Consider the following 15,097-nt stretch of genomic DNA (forward strand, 5'->3'; position numbering starts at 1 on the left):
CAGTGGCAATTTAAGTCACTCATATAGAGCTTTCTCCATGACTGTCATACTGGGAGACTTGGTGATCTGTATAGGAAATAGCCTTAGGTCAGAGAGTATTGATTTCAGTGAAGTTGGTAGCCTTCTTATCTGCAAGGTGTGAGGATAAAATAATGAATCTGGTTTGTGGGTGTCACAGAAGGAAGGCTAGTTACTTTCAAGTCATACCATATATGTGGTCTGGTCTGTTTGTGGAGATACTGGGCTGTCCCTTTGCAGATGGGTACATAGTTTGGCTCACCAGAACTAGATCAGTCAATCAGAAGTCTTCCCATTAGTTCCTGTATTCATCAAAGGGACAGTTTATAAGCATTCATATGATTATGGAGCCTGGCAAGCTTGAGATCTAAAAGAGCCAGTGTTTCTCTTCAAGTCTTAAGATGGGGAAAAGTTGATGTCCAGTCAAAAAGCTGTCAGAAAGACAGAATTTTATGTTAATTGGGGGAAGTCAGCCTTTTTTGTTCTGTTCAGTTATTCAATTTATTGAATGCCCTCCCACGAGGGCATTCTGTTTCACTTTTTTTTTTTTTTGAATTTAAATACTCAGGCTGGGCATTTAGCTCAGTGGTTCTGGCGCCTGCCTTGCAAGAGGCAAGGGCCTGAGTTCGATCCCCAGTACCAAGAAATAAACAAACAAATAAATAAATGCTACTCTCATCTAAAAACACCTTCACAGAAACACCTAGAATAATGTTTTGCAAAATTCTGGGCACTTTGTGACCCCATCAAATTGATACATAAAATTAGCCATCACAATGCCTGAGTGGAACTTCTCATTTCTTTTGTATAGGTCTTAAATAAAAACTTTGCTATTTACTGTTTGGTATGCTGTTGTTTTCATTCATTATAAATGAGAAATTGCGGGGACTTTGGTTGCTAGAAGAAAAACACATCATGAGATTGGTTTCTAAACAGTTTTGAGTCCACTCAAGCAAGCCTTAACCACAGTTCATACTAAATCCAATTTTATTTCTAAGTCTGACCTCTAGTATTTTTTTTTCAAGAAAAATTTTTATGGTACTGGGTATTAAATCCATGGCCTCAAACATGCTAGGCAAGCACTCTACCAGTGAGCTACATCCCTAGCCAACTTTTAATCAATTTATCAACTAATAGTGTACAACAGATACTCGTATTTCACTCACACATATTCATTTCCAATCATACTTTCCTAAATACCCCAATCTTTTAAAAATATAATTTTTTTTTTAAAATTGAGTTTATTGGTGCATTTTAGGTATACAGTAGTTACATTCATTATTGAGATCTTGTACCTTTACACGACAGGTCTTGGTTCTCAATACCCCAATCTCAAAAGTAACTTACATTGTTTGCACTGGCCCCACTCATTGAGAAAACTTAACCAGCAAAATATTGAGCAACGTAGAAGCAGAAGCTCTATGTATCTTGTTATCAGTCTGTCATCTGTCTATCTACTCTACTCATTTAATCCTTGTAACAATTCTGCTAGGTATTTTATAGTGAAGTAAAAATGGTGCTTCCAACGGTAGGTGATAGAGCTGGGTTTATAAACCTGGTCTCTACCTCTGAAGGCAGGCAGGGTTCCTCCTACCCCCACCCCTGCATTAAAATACCGTGCAGATCTTGAGAAGCCTGTAGTTAACCTCAATTAGTCTGTATCTTTATTTATTTATTTTTTTTGGTACCGGGGATTGAACTCGGGTCTTTGCGCTTGCAAGGCAAACCACCAAACCGCTGCGCTAAATCCCCAGCCCTAGTCTGTATCTTTAAAAATAGAACACGAAAAATAAAATCTTAGTCCTGGATACTTTACTGGTATTGTGTATCTGTTTTGAAAGGGTCAGATTTAATTGGAGACGCACGTAGGACCCAGCAAAAGCCCAGCTTTGGGAGCCAGAGTTCTCCTTGAACAGTGGACAGGGGATTGAGATACTCATCTTTAAATTCCCTTCCAGGTCCACATTCCTTTAATTTTAAACTATAAATCTGGAAGGAGGTGCCAGACTCTAGGCCTGTTTAGAGGATCTTCAAGGACCACCACTCAAAGTAAAGCATAGGAGTTAACCGCCGCGTTCTAAACTTCGCAGAGGTTCTCCGCGAGGCTAGAGGCGAGAGGCGACTGTCTTCCCCAGGACTACAGCTCCCAGCATGCCGGGCATGAGGCTAAAGATCATTGGTGCTTTCGCAAGGGCGCTGCGTTGTGGCAGGTACTGCAGCCAATAGAAAGGAAGGCTGTCCCTAGAGCCCAATCCCAGAGGCGCAGGGCGGGCACTTCCTGGGTTCGGTCTGCGGTTCTTTCCGGGCCTTCAGAGGCGGAGCTGTCCCTGACCAAGCGGCGGGAGCTAGGTGGGTCTGTGCTGGGCGGGAGTGGCGGGGGTCGGGGGGAGGCGGGTACAACTTTGCGGGGCACTCTGAGGACGACTCCTTCCTTCTCACCGCGGATTTGGATGTTCCTTTGCTCCCCCGTGAGACAGTGGGGAGCAAAGGGCCCGTGGTCTCTCCACCGAGGACCCCCGGTCCCCGCGGTCTCCACACCCACCTCGCCCTCCTTCGCTGGCCTTTGAGTGTCTCAGGCCCGCCACGTTGGGGTTAGTTGCTCGTTCTCTCCCACCCTGCGGTATGTTTGAACTCAGCTCCTATCTTCTACAACACTGTGGACTTCTCTTAGTCCTCTTGTGGACAACCATTGGCTTCTCTTAGTCCTCAGAGCACAGCCTCTGGCGTCCTGGTCCTCCAACACCTCTGATCGCAGCCTTTGTCCTTTCTTCCTCGCCATCTCCTCGGACCCTCGAGCTCCTTTGGTCCTTTATGTCAGACACGTAATTTTAGCTCTAACACCTGATCTTTCCTAGCCCTTTTTTCTTCTTAGCCCCTCCATGACTTGGCCCCAGATCTGGCACTTTGACCTTTCAGATCACATTCCAACTTATCTTCCCTTTAACCAAGGGCCTTCTTGGCCTTCGTGGTGTGCGGACACCAGGCCCACCTTCCTATCTTCTTCACTGCCTTAATTCATTCCACTCTGTTGTGCTGCTAAGGAAGACCAGCCCAGTAGGCTCCAGTAGGCTCCATACTCTCCCAAATCTTATAAATGTGATATGAATATGACTGTGTTTTAACTGCACTCTCGTTTCATTAGGTAGTGAGTGACCTTTCTCTACTAGTCCTGGTCTTGCTTACCAAGCCATCCTGAAAGTCCTGGCTGAAATATACCATCTCTTCCATGAAGCAGCTAATCTCTGATCTCTTCAGGAAGATATATATGTGCATCTGGACTCCTGTGCCACTGTTTTTCTTCTTTCCATCCTTCCTTCCCTCCTTTTCTCTCACCTGTACTAATGTAATAATTAAAAGCCCTGGTTTTGGAGTGATGGGCACAGACTCCAATTGTGCCACTTTTGTTCTCATGGTCAAGTTATTTCTCTGAGCCTTATTTTTCTCATCACCAAAATAAGGACGACAAATGAATAGTTGAAAAAATGAAATGAGATGGTTCATATATAATGCTTCGTTCTAGGCCCTACTACTTTGCAGAACCTTTAAAAAATGTTAACTATTGTCGGCTCACTGTATCATGCTCCAGATGTTGGACACGGAGAAGTGGGTTCAGAGGTGACTAAGGGACAGTCCCTGTCATTGTTTCTTGGAACTTAGGTTTGTGGAGTTCATGGTCTATTTCACTGCATTGTATTATAAACTGTTTGAAGGTGGTAATCATAATCCTAAATGTTTTTGCTTGTACATTGACCCAGAATTTGCCCCAAGGTCACCCTTGACCTTGGTAAATTATATTTGCTCAGAATAGCAGTTTGGGAGGTGAGAGGAGGCTCTTTAGTCATTGTATTCAGTTACTGGAGCCTGGGTTGGGTGGGAAGGGACAGAGAATAAATTAAAAATCACATCCATTCACTCATTTATTTAAAAGACATTGAAACATCTAGCCTTATGCTACAGAAGATTGCTAAGACAACTCAGTCCCTTTCCTAAAGTTGCTTATAAACGACTAGTGGAAGCAGACATAAACAGATGATTGTAAATCACTGTAAAAGCAAGCACAAGATTCTGTAGGCACATAAGAAAGAGGGCAGGAATCAGGAGATTGTGAGGAACAGTGGGTGAGAATACATACAGGTAAGTATGAAGTGGATTCTGGAGACAAGTTTGGCCTTTATTCATTTCACTAAAATATTAAGGAACTTCGGTACGTCCTTACCACTACTGTAGGAGTGTGAATTACGCCAGTGAATAAAACAAAACAAAGATCTTAACCTTTGTGTTTAACAAAGGAAGACAGATGGATAAATAATAATAGACAAATGAATAGAATTCCAGTCAGTAAGGTAAGCTATGAGGCAGGGGGATTGGGAGTATGGGTATGGAGGGGATAGAGAGTAGTGGTGGTTGTAATTTTTGTTTTGGTAGCAGGGATCAAACTTGGGTTCCTTGTGCTTGCGAGGGAGGCCACCAAACCACTGAGCTAAATCCCCAGCCCTATGGTGGTTGTAATTTTTAAAAGGATGATCAAGGAGGTGAATGTAAGTATCAGAGAATAAATACTTCGTGATGTTTGCTGGCTTTTTTTTTTAATAACAGGGATTGAACTTAGGACCTTGCACTTGCCAGGCAGGTGCTGTGCTGCTGAGCTACATCCCTGGCTCCTTACCTACATCTTTGAAAGTGAAGCAGAAAAAAAAAAAAAAAAAAAGTGAAGCAGGCCTACTATTTTTTTGTATTACGTGTCCAAATTGGTACCAGAGATCGAACTCCAGCCCTTGCACTTGCAAGGCAGGTGATAGAACCACTGAGCCAAATCCCTGGCCATATCCAAATTCTTTAAGGAATGCTTAAGAGTGATTGTTCAATGACAGTTTGTCTTCCATTGTTTTAAATAGTTTTGTTGGGACATAGCCACTTCATTCCTTTATGTTATTGCTGCTATCATGGTACAAACAGTTGAATAGTTACAGTAGTGATCCAATGGCCCTAAATATTTACTAAATAATCATATTATTTGACTTTTAATAGAAATAGTTTCCTGTTCTCTGCTTTTTTTTTTTTGGTTTTTTGAGACGGTCTCACTATGTAGTTGAGACTGACCTGGAACTCACTATGTAGCCCAGGCTGGTCTCGAACTCACAGAGATCCTCCTGCCTCAGCCTCCTGAGTGCTGGGATTACAGGCGTGTACCACCACGCCCGGCTTGTTCTCTGCTTTTTAAAGAGTTGATTTTCTATGTCTATTTCACATTTGAGAGAATTAGATATAATCGTGTAATCTTTTAATTAAAGTTATTTTTTCCTTCTATTAAGATCATTTAAAGGATTTCAAAAATTCTCTTCATCATAAACTAGTACATAGTATCTTCAACAGCTGTAATAGCAGCAGCTGCCATTTGCTGAATGATCAGTATATGTCACATATTCTGCTGAGTGGATTATGGGCATTTTTTCTAATATAACATCTTACAGAGTAGATAGGTGTCACAGTTTGCTGATGAGGGAGTTGAGCCTGGATTGGGTGAATAATTTTCCAAGAGTTAAAAGATCGTCTGTGTCACTATTGTAACCCTACACTTCATGTAATCAGTGCCCATTCTTTTACTCTTGCTTTTTTCCAAAAATATTTGCAGCTCTAAAGAAATCATCAGTCTTCACTCTGCCATCACTGTTTAGCATAGTCTGTTCTTCCCTCCCTTATCCCTTTGTCTCTGTCATTTTGAACAGCATTTCTGTGATGTTTTTTAGAACAGGGTCTCACTTTGAAGGGCAGGCTGGCCCTGAACTAACTATGTAGCCCAGGCTGACGTCAAACTCCTGGTGATCTTCCTGCCTCAGCCTCCTGAGTGCTGGGATTATTGGCATGCATCACCACGCCTGGCTCCCCTCAGCTTTTTGAAATGTCATTATTTCTTCAGGGCCCAAAGGATGAGGACATGCCATCACTTTTATCAGAAATACTTTTTCTTTCTCTCCTTTTCTGTCCTTCGCTATAAGAGCCAAAGGTGTTTATGCTGCTTAGTAGGTATTTACTGATGATTAAATAAGCAGGCCTTGTGCCTGGTACTGTATATCTTTAAGCTGTGCATGTGTAGAGGGTATGGTTCATATATCTCTGGGTGTGTCTTTTTTGTTTGTTTGTTTTTTGGTTTGTTTGAGACACGGTCTCACTCTGTACTTAGACTGACGTGGAACTCACTGTGTAGCCTGGGCTGGTCTTGAACTCACAGCAGTCCTCCTGCCTTGGCCTCCCGAGTGCTGGGATTACAGGTGTGCGCCACCATGCCTGGCTGGGTGTGTCTTTTATGTATGTGGTATGAGAGTATGGCTGTGTGGCTATGTGTGGTATGTATAGCCATGGATGTTGTATGTAGGTGTATTGTGGGAAGTCTGCATGTGTATATGTTATCTGTAGTGTATAGCTGTGTGTATATGGTTGTGTGTAATGTAGTTGTACATGCAGTGTGTATGGTGTTTATGAATGGTGTGAGAATGTGTCTGAATGTGTGGTGTGTATGGCTGTGTATCATGGGAAAATGTATCTCGTGTGTATGTGTGTGTGTGTGCATCTTTGTATAATATTTGACAGTGGGTACTGACCACTCAGAACAGCACAGTTTAGGCCTTGCAGTAGGTCATGGATTTCCAGATGGTAACCCTTTAATCACTAAATTATGGTGAGGTCTGGAGAGGTGTGAGGTGGGAGAAAACTGAATAGGATGCACAGGTGGGCCTTGTAAAGACAACTAGGAAAGCCTCAGGAGTGAGAGTCTATTATGTTCATTTTTTTTTTTTTTGGTACTGGGGATCGAATTTGTGATCTTGCGCTTGCGAGGCAAGTGGTGGCACCACTGAGCTAAATCCCCAACCCCTGTTATATTCATTTTGAAGACAGGTAGATGGTTTTAAGGAAGATTTATTAAAATAGATAAAATATAAAAGGAGTTTTTGTTTTAGGTAGGAAAATCAAATTCACCCCCAAATGAAAGCTCTTTTATATATAAAAAAATTATAGTCCAGACATTGTTTAATGGTGTTAAAATGAGTGACATTCAAAGTGCAGATATCATTTGTTGGTGATGGACAAAGCTCATGTCTTCTTTTTGCTTTGGTGTGTAGCTTTAAATAGCTCTGAAAACTTTGAAATTAATTAGAAAAAATTTGAAAGTAATCAGAGGCTTTCAGTCCAAGTATTCCAGTTAATTGAGATTATTCCAGAAGGGAGAAGTTATACATCCCTTCAACCAGAATGAAAAATTTCTTATGTTCTGGCTGGACCCAAGAAATAAAGGTGTTGAACATTTGTGTTCATTCTCAGGGTTCAGAGATGGGCAGTGAGAAGGAGCAGAGTCAAGAACCACACCTGCCTGAGGAAAGGGAAGGGGGTAAACCTTGGAGAGCGGATGGCTCAGAGGGTTCTCGGATCCCACTTGGGGAAAAGGAGCATGGGCAGGAAAGCCCATCGAAGGGGCCACAAGGAACATGTCCAAAAAAGCCATGGCAGAAAGTCATTGCCCCAGCAGGAGGGCCAGGGGACCCCACTGCTCTTCCAAAGTCTGAGGCAGATGAGAAGCCCTTTATATGTGCCCAGTGTGGCAAAACCTTCAACAATACCTCCAACCTGAGAACACACCAGCGAATCCACACTGGCGAGAAGCCCTACAAGTGTTCTGAATGTGGCAAGAGCTTCTCAAGAAGCTCCAATCGCATCCGGCATGAGCGGATCCACCTAGAAGAGAAGCACTACAAATGTCCCAAGTGTCAGGAAAGCTTTCGGCGGCGCTCAGACCTCACCACACACCAGCAAGATCACCTGGGCAAGCGGCCGTACCGCTGTGACATCTGTGGCAAGAGCTTCAGCCAGAGTGCCACTTTGGCTGTGCATCACCGGACCCACCTGGAGCCAGCACCCTACATCTGCTGTGAGTGCGGGAAGAGCTTCAGCAACAGCTCCAGCTTTGGTGTGCACCACCGCACCCACACGGGTGAGAGGCCTTATGAGTGTGCTGAGTGTGGGCGGACCTTCAGCGATATCTCCAACTTTGGAGCGCACCAGAGGACCCACAGAGGGGAGAAGCCCTACCGTTGCACTCTGTGTGGGAAACACTTCTCTCGAAGCTCCAATCTTATCCGCCACCAGAAAACACACATGGGTGAGCAGTCTGGGAAAGAGTCCAGCTGAAGAGGAGCCCCCGGTACAGAGTGGGGGACAGAGTGAAAGATTCACCCTAGTGGAGGAAGATCTGTGGCATCAGCTGCTGCACCTTGACGTCAAACCCTTCATCCCACTTTAGAGAATGGTTTCCTATTGTCTCTGAAACCAGGATCCCCAGGAAGTCCCGAGAAAGGACTAGAAGTAAAAATCCTTGCCATCTCCCAGGCAGTTACTTGTCTTGGAAAATCAGAAGATCCAGTCTCAGCTTCACCTCCTTGGGGTGGGTAACAGAAATAGGGTAGTCTCAGAACATGTTCATATCATTAAGACTGAAGTCATCTGGTCTTTAAGGGAATACCTGTAAGACGGTGTCACTGAAGGGCCTTTGTATAGTCTGGACTGCTTAGGACACACCACAGAGGCCTACTAGTTTCCACCTGCCATGCCCCAACCCAAGTGTGCTTCTAGATGTCTAGGTTGAGAGGAGTGGCCCTCCTAGTGGGAGGGGCCTCCTTAGTCTAAGAAGAGGTTTGAGGTCCTGCCTTAAGAATGAAAGGAAAGCCCTCAGGGATTCATGATCAGTGACCTCACACTCTCCCATATTTTTTACCTGTTATCCCCTCCTGAGCCTGCATCTGTTTCCCTAGAATGATCAGCAGTAAAACCCTTCAATGAAAGGACCTGTGTACTTGTTTCCCCAAACAAGTGGGGAGCTGGGGAGATTGTCCCAGTGCAGCCATTCTAGAAGGAAGATGAATTCCAAGAAAGTTAGGTGGTTGGGTACTCTGAAAAGCAAAGGAAAGTTGGCTGAGTTCCTGAGGCCTTTGAGGAAAAGGGGGAAAGGAAAAGACTAACATCCATTAAACATCTAACTATGCTGCTGTTTCTATGATTCTGCTGGTTACATTTACATTTTTCATCTTATTGTCATAACAGTCCCCAAGGGTATAAGATGAGGAAACAGAGGTAAGGAAAGGTTAAATCATACAGCAGGTATGTAGTGGAGCAGTTTCAAGCTGAACCTCCCAGTGGATGCTCTTTTTCACTGAATTCACCTTGTTGGCCTCTGAAGGAGGAGCCACATAGTAGGCTGGCCTGCAGGTGGGAGCCAGTGTGATCTCTTGATATGGCCCTGGAACATTCACTCTGGAACTCTGTACCAAGCATGACAACCATTTCAACTTTATTAAGTACTTTTTCTGTGGCTAAAAAAAATGATAGTAGCAGGAAGTAGTGTTTGAGGGAGAGGATGAGAGAACTCTCAGGAATATAATGAGAGTTTGCCGTTAGTAGCAATAATTCAGTCCCTAAGACTGGGATAGCTGGGGAGCTGGGGAGACTGTCCCAGTGCAGCCATTTCCTGTCTAGTCTTCACATGGCAGATTAAAAAAAAAAAAATTTAAACATGAAATTTAGCATTAACCCAGCTTTTCTCTAACAAATAAACACTCCTTTCTACCTTTCTCAAGTCTAGGGAAGTAATGGCAAACCTTCTAGAGCTTTCAGAGATAAACTCCATTATGGCGCATATGCCACAAGTTTTTGCCACCACTGGTCTAGGGTTTTGTCCTTTATAGTGTGGGGCCCTCTTCATTTGTAGCCAATTCCCAGAATATGAACTAATAGCACCTGCAACTTGACCTATCAGATGAGTATCCAGCCACTCATTCAGGAAGGAGGTACCAGGAGCTTTCAGTTACACTGAATTGAATTTTGAAAACCACCTGAGAAGAATGTGGAAAGAGGCTGACAGAAAGTGACTTGCTCACAAAATAGAGTAAGTAAATGGCAGGGCCTGGAACTGAACCTACTTCTACCCAAAGGTTTTTTGTTTGTTTTTTTAACTATAGAAGACTCTGTCCCAAATGATTATCTTACATTTGTAGGGCACTTTATAGTTTATAAAGCACTTTTATACATGTTATCTTGTTTCTTGAAAATCTCCACAAAATAACGTAGTAACCTAATCTAAGATGTTAAGTGACATACATTCTAATAATAAAAACCACATGTATCAAATGCCTTCTGCTGCTAGTTATTACATACCTACTATCTCTGATCTCCATACTATTCTCTGAGGTAGTAGTATCCCCATTTTCAATATAAGATTCTGTGAGGATAAATTACCTGGCTTACTTGTAGAGTTGGGATTTAAATAAGAATAATTGCAACACCAAGCTCTTCATTATACCCACTATCAAGCCAGATCTGCTGGACCCCAGTCCAGGGAGCTTTGTGTGATTATCCTGGCTTTCAGGGAGTTTCTGCTGCCAATCAGGCCCAGGACTAATGAATGTTTCACGCACTTGCTTTGATTGTGGGACAAGAATCCCTGGCCAATCTCATGTGCCCGTTTTAGACTTAGCTTATAGGCTAAAGTTTCTGTTTGATTGTTTTTTTTTTTTTTGAGTCCTAATTAGCCCATTTATTCATTCTCTGACTTCCTTTTTTGTTAATGCCCTTCATTTTCTCCATTCCTTGTTTTCTTTTCCTTCCTTCCACCTCTCCTTTTGTCTTTTTCTTTTCTTCCTCCTTCAACACCCCCAGCCTCCAGTAACTAGGAATATCGACAGTGAAGACAGTGCAACCCTGTATTCTCTAGTACATTAAACTGACAAGTTGCAGTGCAGTGATAGATGACATTACAGTCATAACCAGGGTGCTGTAGGTACCTGGGAGAAAGCTTAATCTGGCCTGTATGGGTCAGGAGGGCCAGGAGTAAATGATACATGGTCCTTGCAAGGAAACCAGCAAGAGAAACTCCCTTGAATAAATTGCTGGAGAAACACAGGTGGATGTAGCACACTCTCCTGAAGGGATCTTGAAGAATGATTAGGTGTTTACTAGATAAAAAGAAGTGGAAAGTTTTTTCAGATGGAAAGGAAGACTCAGTGTTTTAGGGACCAATGAAATGTTTGATGTAGTTAGAGTAACCTGTCAGAAGAGGAGACTGGTAAGGTAGATAGGCCAGGTCATAAAGGGTGTTAAATGCCAGATGAGATTTAGATTGTGGATGATAGAATTGTAAAGTAAAGGAGTGACAGGATACCATTCACCTTTCAGGAAGAACACTCAGTCTAGTGTGAAGGATGGACTTAACGGGGGTCAAATGATCGGGGCAATACTGTATGTATAAACCGGGTGGCAGCTGGGGCCCTCAGGTCTCAGGGTCTTGGCTGGGGGATTTAGCTCGGTGGTGCTGCATCTGCCTCAATTCTCAGTCTTGTCACTTCCATACAACAGAAATTGAGACCCTCCATACAGTTTCTGGGATTTTTGATCCAATGGTTTCTTCTTGCTTGATTTATTCTTGTGGTTTATTCAAACCTTTTAAAATTTTGTCTCCATTGTCCCTGTCACAGAACTCAACAGGTTAGAAATTACATCGAACCAAGAATTTTGTAAATTTAGACTCCTTTCGTAGAGATTGAGAGTCTTGTGGGGTGGGGTGGGGTCACGATGACATGTCGCTGGCTTCCTCTTCTCCTTTCTCCCATTTCTGCCCATATCTCTTCTTCCTGGACTTCCATAACAAGACTGGTGTATTTTACTACAGTTGGTGTTGCTGTCTTACTGTCATCAAAGACAATTTTTTCTTACATATTTTATCATCTCCAAACCTGAGATGTGTTTTACAATTGATAATGTTTTAGATTTATACTGTGAAATATCACAGTATAAGAAAGATAGGAAGTGATGGAGTCAGCAAGATAGAATGTGAAGTCCCAGCCCATATGCCTCCACAGAGACAACTTCAACAATCCCTTTATAAGAACTCTAGAGTTCTTCCAGAATCAAGGCGTTTCAGTACCGCGGGCAAACATAGAGCCAATAGGAACCGCATTGAAATGGGTAGGATGGGTAGGAAGAGTCACTTTACACAAGACTGCCCTTTCCCCTAAGCTGGCACAATTCAGCCTGGGTCATAGATGCTCCCTTGAGGGAAAAAGAGACTAGACCATGTATCCAATATTCTGGCTTTTCAGAGGACTTCCCAAGGGACTAGTTCCTCTCTTGCTTAACTTGAAAGATTAATGGAAATGGAATAATATGAGTTTGTGGGAAGCCACTGAAAGCCAGGGTGTGGGGCAGCTTGCTGTATTACGAGGGCCCGATATATGGTAGACAGGCTCCCAAATGTAGCTGCTCCCTTGGGAGGGAGAGATAAGAGTAGAGCAGATGTACAGTATTCTACCTTTTTTATTTTTGGAGAGTTGCTCAGGGGACTGGTATATGTTTTGCTTGATTAAGGATACTGATGGGAAGTCAGCATCATTTGAGTACCTACCTAGTGGCCACTGAACACAAGAAACAGGCTTGCGGGTTAGTCTGAGAAACTGCAGTACAGTACTGCAAACAGACACCAGAGGGAGCAAGAAATTGTGAGCGCCTTGAGAAAAGCTGGCAAACCTTTGGGAAATCAAAAGCATAAAGCCTAGAAAAGTCACATCCCCTCAAAAAGATTCAGAGAGTCCCAAACTCCAACCCTGAATCTAGCTGGGCTGATTACTGAAGATCAGTGTGAATCTAGTCTGTGAAAAATCAGAAAAATGATGCATAAATAAAACAACAATATCAACAGAGACAAACTATATAAAAATAATTTGGAGGCTTATAATCTAAAGGCTTTATTCCTACCCTTGTGCTTACATAAATTAAACATTATATATATCTATATCTATATCTATAGATATAGTCCCTTATAGAATATCTCCATTCCATTTTCCCTCCTAAAGCTAACCATGATCCAAGATTTATATGTATGATTCTGAAGGAAAAAAAATTCTAAAATGGAAGAATGCAATAATTGAAAAATTCAGTAGATGGTTTAAACAACAGATGATTAAACAAAATAATCTGTAAACTCAGAGTCAGGTAATTTGAAATTATTGGGTCAGAGGAACAAAAAGCAAAAAAAGAATAAAGAAGAGGGAAGAAATTCCAAGAAATTTATGGGACACTATCAAGTGGATCAACATATGTATTATGAGAATTTAATAATGAGGAAAGGGGCAGAGAGTTTATTTGAAGAACAATGGTCCAAAACTTCCCAAATCTGAGGATGGAAATTAATATGCTACTAAGAGAGTCTCAGAGAACTCTAAGGTGAACAAAAGAGATCCACAATAAGAAACATTACAATCAAAATGTTAAAAACAAAAAGAATCTTTAAAAAAGGAGGGGGGCGGGGATTTAGCTCAGTGGTTCGGTGGCCTGCCTTCCAAGCACAAGGACCCGAGTTCAATCCCCGGTACAAAAAAAAGAATCTTGAATGTAGCAGGAGAAAAGCAATCATCGCATACAAACCACAGAGGTTTCATAATTTTATCAGGGCATTTCTCAGCAGAAACCTTATAAGCCAGAAGACAGTGTGATGATACATTCAAAATGCTAGAAAGAAACCCCAACAAAAAAACCCAAAAACTTCGCTAAACAAGAATACAATACCTGGTGAAACTATCCTGCAAAAATGAAGGAGAGGGTCAGGGGTTTAGTTCAGTGGTTCTACTGCTTGCCTCACAAGCATAAGATCCCGATTTTGATCTCCGGTACCAAAAAAAAAAAAAAAGGAAGGGCTGCGGATTTAGCTCAGCAGCACTGCATCTGCCTTGCAAACTCAAGGTCCTAAATTCAATCCCCGGTACTAGAAAAAAAAAAAAAAAAAAAAAGGAGAAATAAAGACTTTCCAAGATAAAGAAATCTGAGGGAAATAACCACCAGTAGAGTTGACTTATAAGAAATACTAAAAGAGTTGTTGAAACAGGCCACTCAAGTTGAAACAGAAAGATGCAAGACAGCAATATAAAAGCATACAGGACTATATTCCACTAGTAAAGGTAAATATATAGCCAAAGAATACTGTAATCTTATAATAATGGTATATAAATTATTTTTAATTCTGGTGTAGAATTTAAAATAGAAAAGAATTATAAATAATTATAAAACTAGATTAATGCAAGCAAAATATAAAAACATGTAATTTTTAACATTGATAATGTGAAAGGCTAGTAGGGATTACAGTTTTTGTATATGATTGAAGTAGTTATCAGCTTCAGACACATTATAACTGTAAGATGTTTTATGTAAGCTCCTGGCAACCATAAAGAAACTACCTACAGAAGATGCACAGAGAGAAAATGAGAAAAACAGTCTAAACATGTCAACACACAAAATCAATGAGACACAAAAGCAGTAAAGAAAAATGAAAAAATTACTCTAAGACTGAAAAAAACTAAAATTGCAATGATAATGTCTTCATCAAAAGTTACTTTAAGTATACAATAAAATTAGTTTCTGCAATCATAAAACAGTGTGGTCAACTGGGTAAAAAAATCAGGAGTTCTGATTACTGGTTCTAGGTGTAAAGAGTTTGGAGGTCACCACTCTGTCCTAACAACAAATAAAAGCTGAACAAATGAAAAAAAAATCAACATATTTTCTTAAATCCAGTAGAGAAGTAGGGTAAATTATTAAAGAAATGGATAGATACAGGAAATCACAGTATATTGGAACAGAAGCTTCTCTGGGAACCAGTGCCAGGATAGGGAAACTTAAACTATAATTGATTTAAGTTTTGGAAAGTAGATGTGAGCAATTATGACAGTTAAAAATGCCAGGAAATCCTTGTCATATGAAGGACTCCCACACATTTGTGAGCTTAACCTCCAGAAGCCTGACCAGGTTCTCACAGTAAATATTGGGGAAAATCTCCTTACATTTCTAACAAGGGGAGGGAGGAAAAACCTAGTCAGACAGAGCCTTACTTTTTGGGGTTCTGTCAGAACCTAATTGATGTTAAGAGAAAGGAAATATCCAATCCAGTTACTCAACTCTTAATTATAAGAAATAAGTTTTCCTGAGATCAGGAACTATGCAAGGATTTCCTCTTACCATGGTTTTTCAAAAGTATACTGTAAGTCCTACC

At 41.6% G+C, this 15,097-nt stretch overlaps 1 protein-coding gene across 1 annotated transcript; it reads left to right on the forward strand.

The window, feature by feature from the left end:
• The first annotated feature begins 2,304 nt into the window (after positions 1–2,304).
• Positions 2,305–12,760, forward strand: Znf691 (zinc finger protein 691). Its single transcript, XM_010634182.2, has 2 exons — positions 2,305–2,367; positions 7,336–12,760. The coding sequence occupies exon 2, from the start codon at positions 7,345–7,347 to the stop codon at positions 8,197–8,199; it is 855 nt and encodes a 284-aa protein (XP_010632484.1). The 5' UTR covers positions 2,305–2,367; positions 7,336–7,344; the 3' UTR covers positions 8,200–12,760.
• Positions 12,761–15,097: the final 2,337 nt, after the last annotated feature.

Source organism: Fukomys damarensis, unplaced genomic scaffold (genome assembly GCF_012274545.1).
Source record: "Fukomys damarensis isolate Sample0158 unplaced genomic scaffold, DMR_v1.0_HiC HiC_scaffold_23, whole genome shotgun sequence".
NCBI classification, from domain to species: domain Eukaryota; kingdom Metazoa; phylum Chordata; class Mammalia; order Rodentia; family Bathyergidae; genus Fukomys; species Fukomys damarensis.

Excerpts from the sequence above, each read along its gene's own strand:
- Znf691 (XM_010634182.2), top strand. The coding sequence starts at position 7,345 with ATGGGCAGTGAGAAGGAGCAGAGTCAAGAACCACACCTGCCTGAGGAA.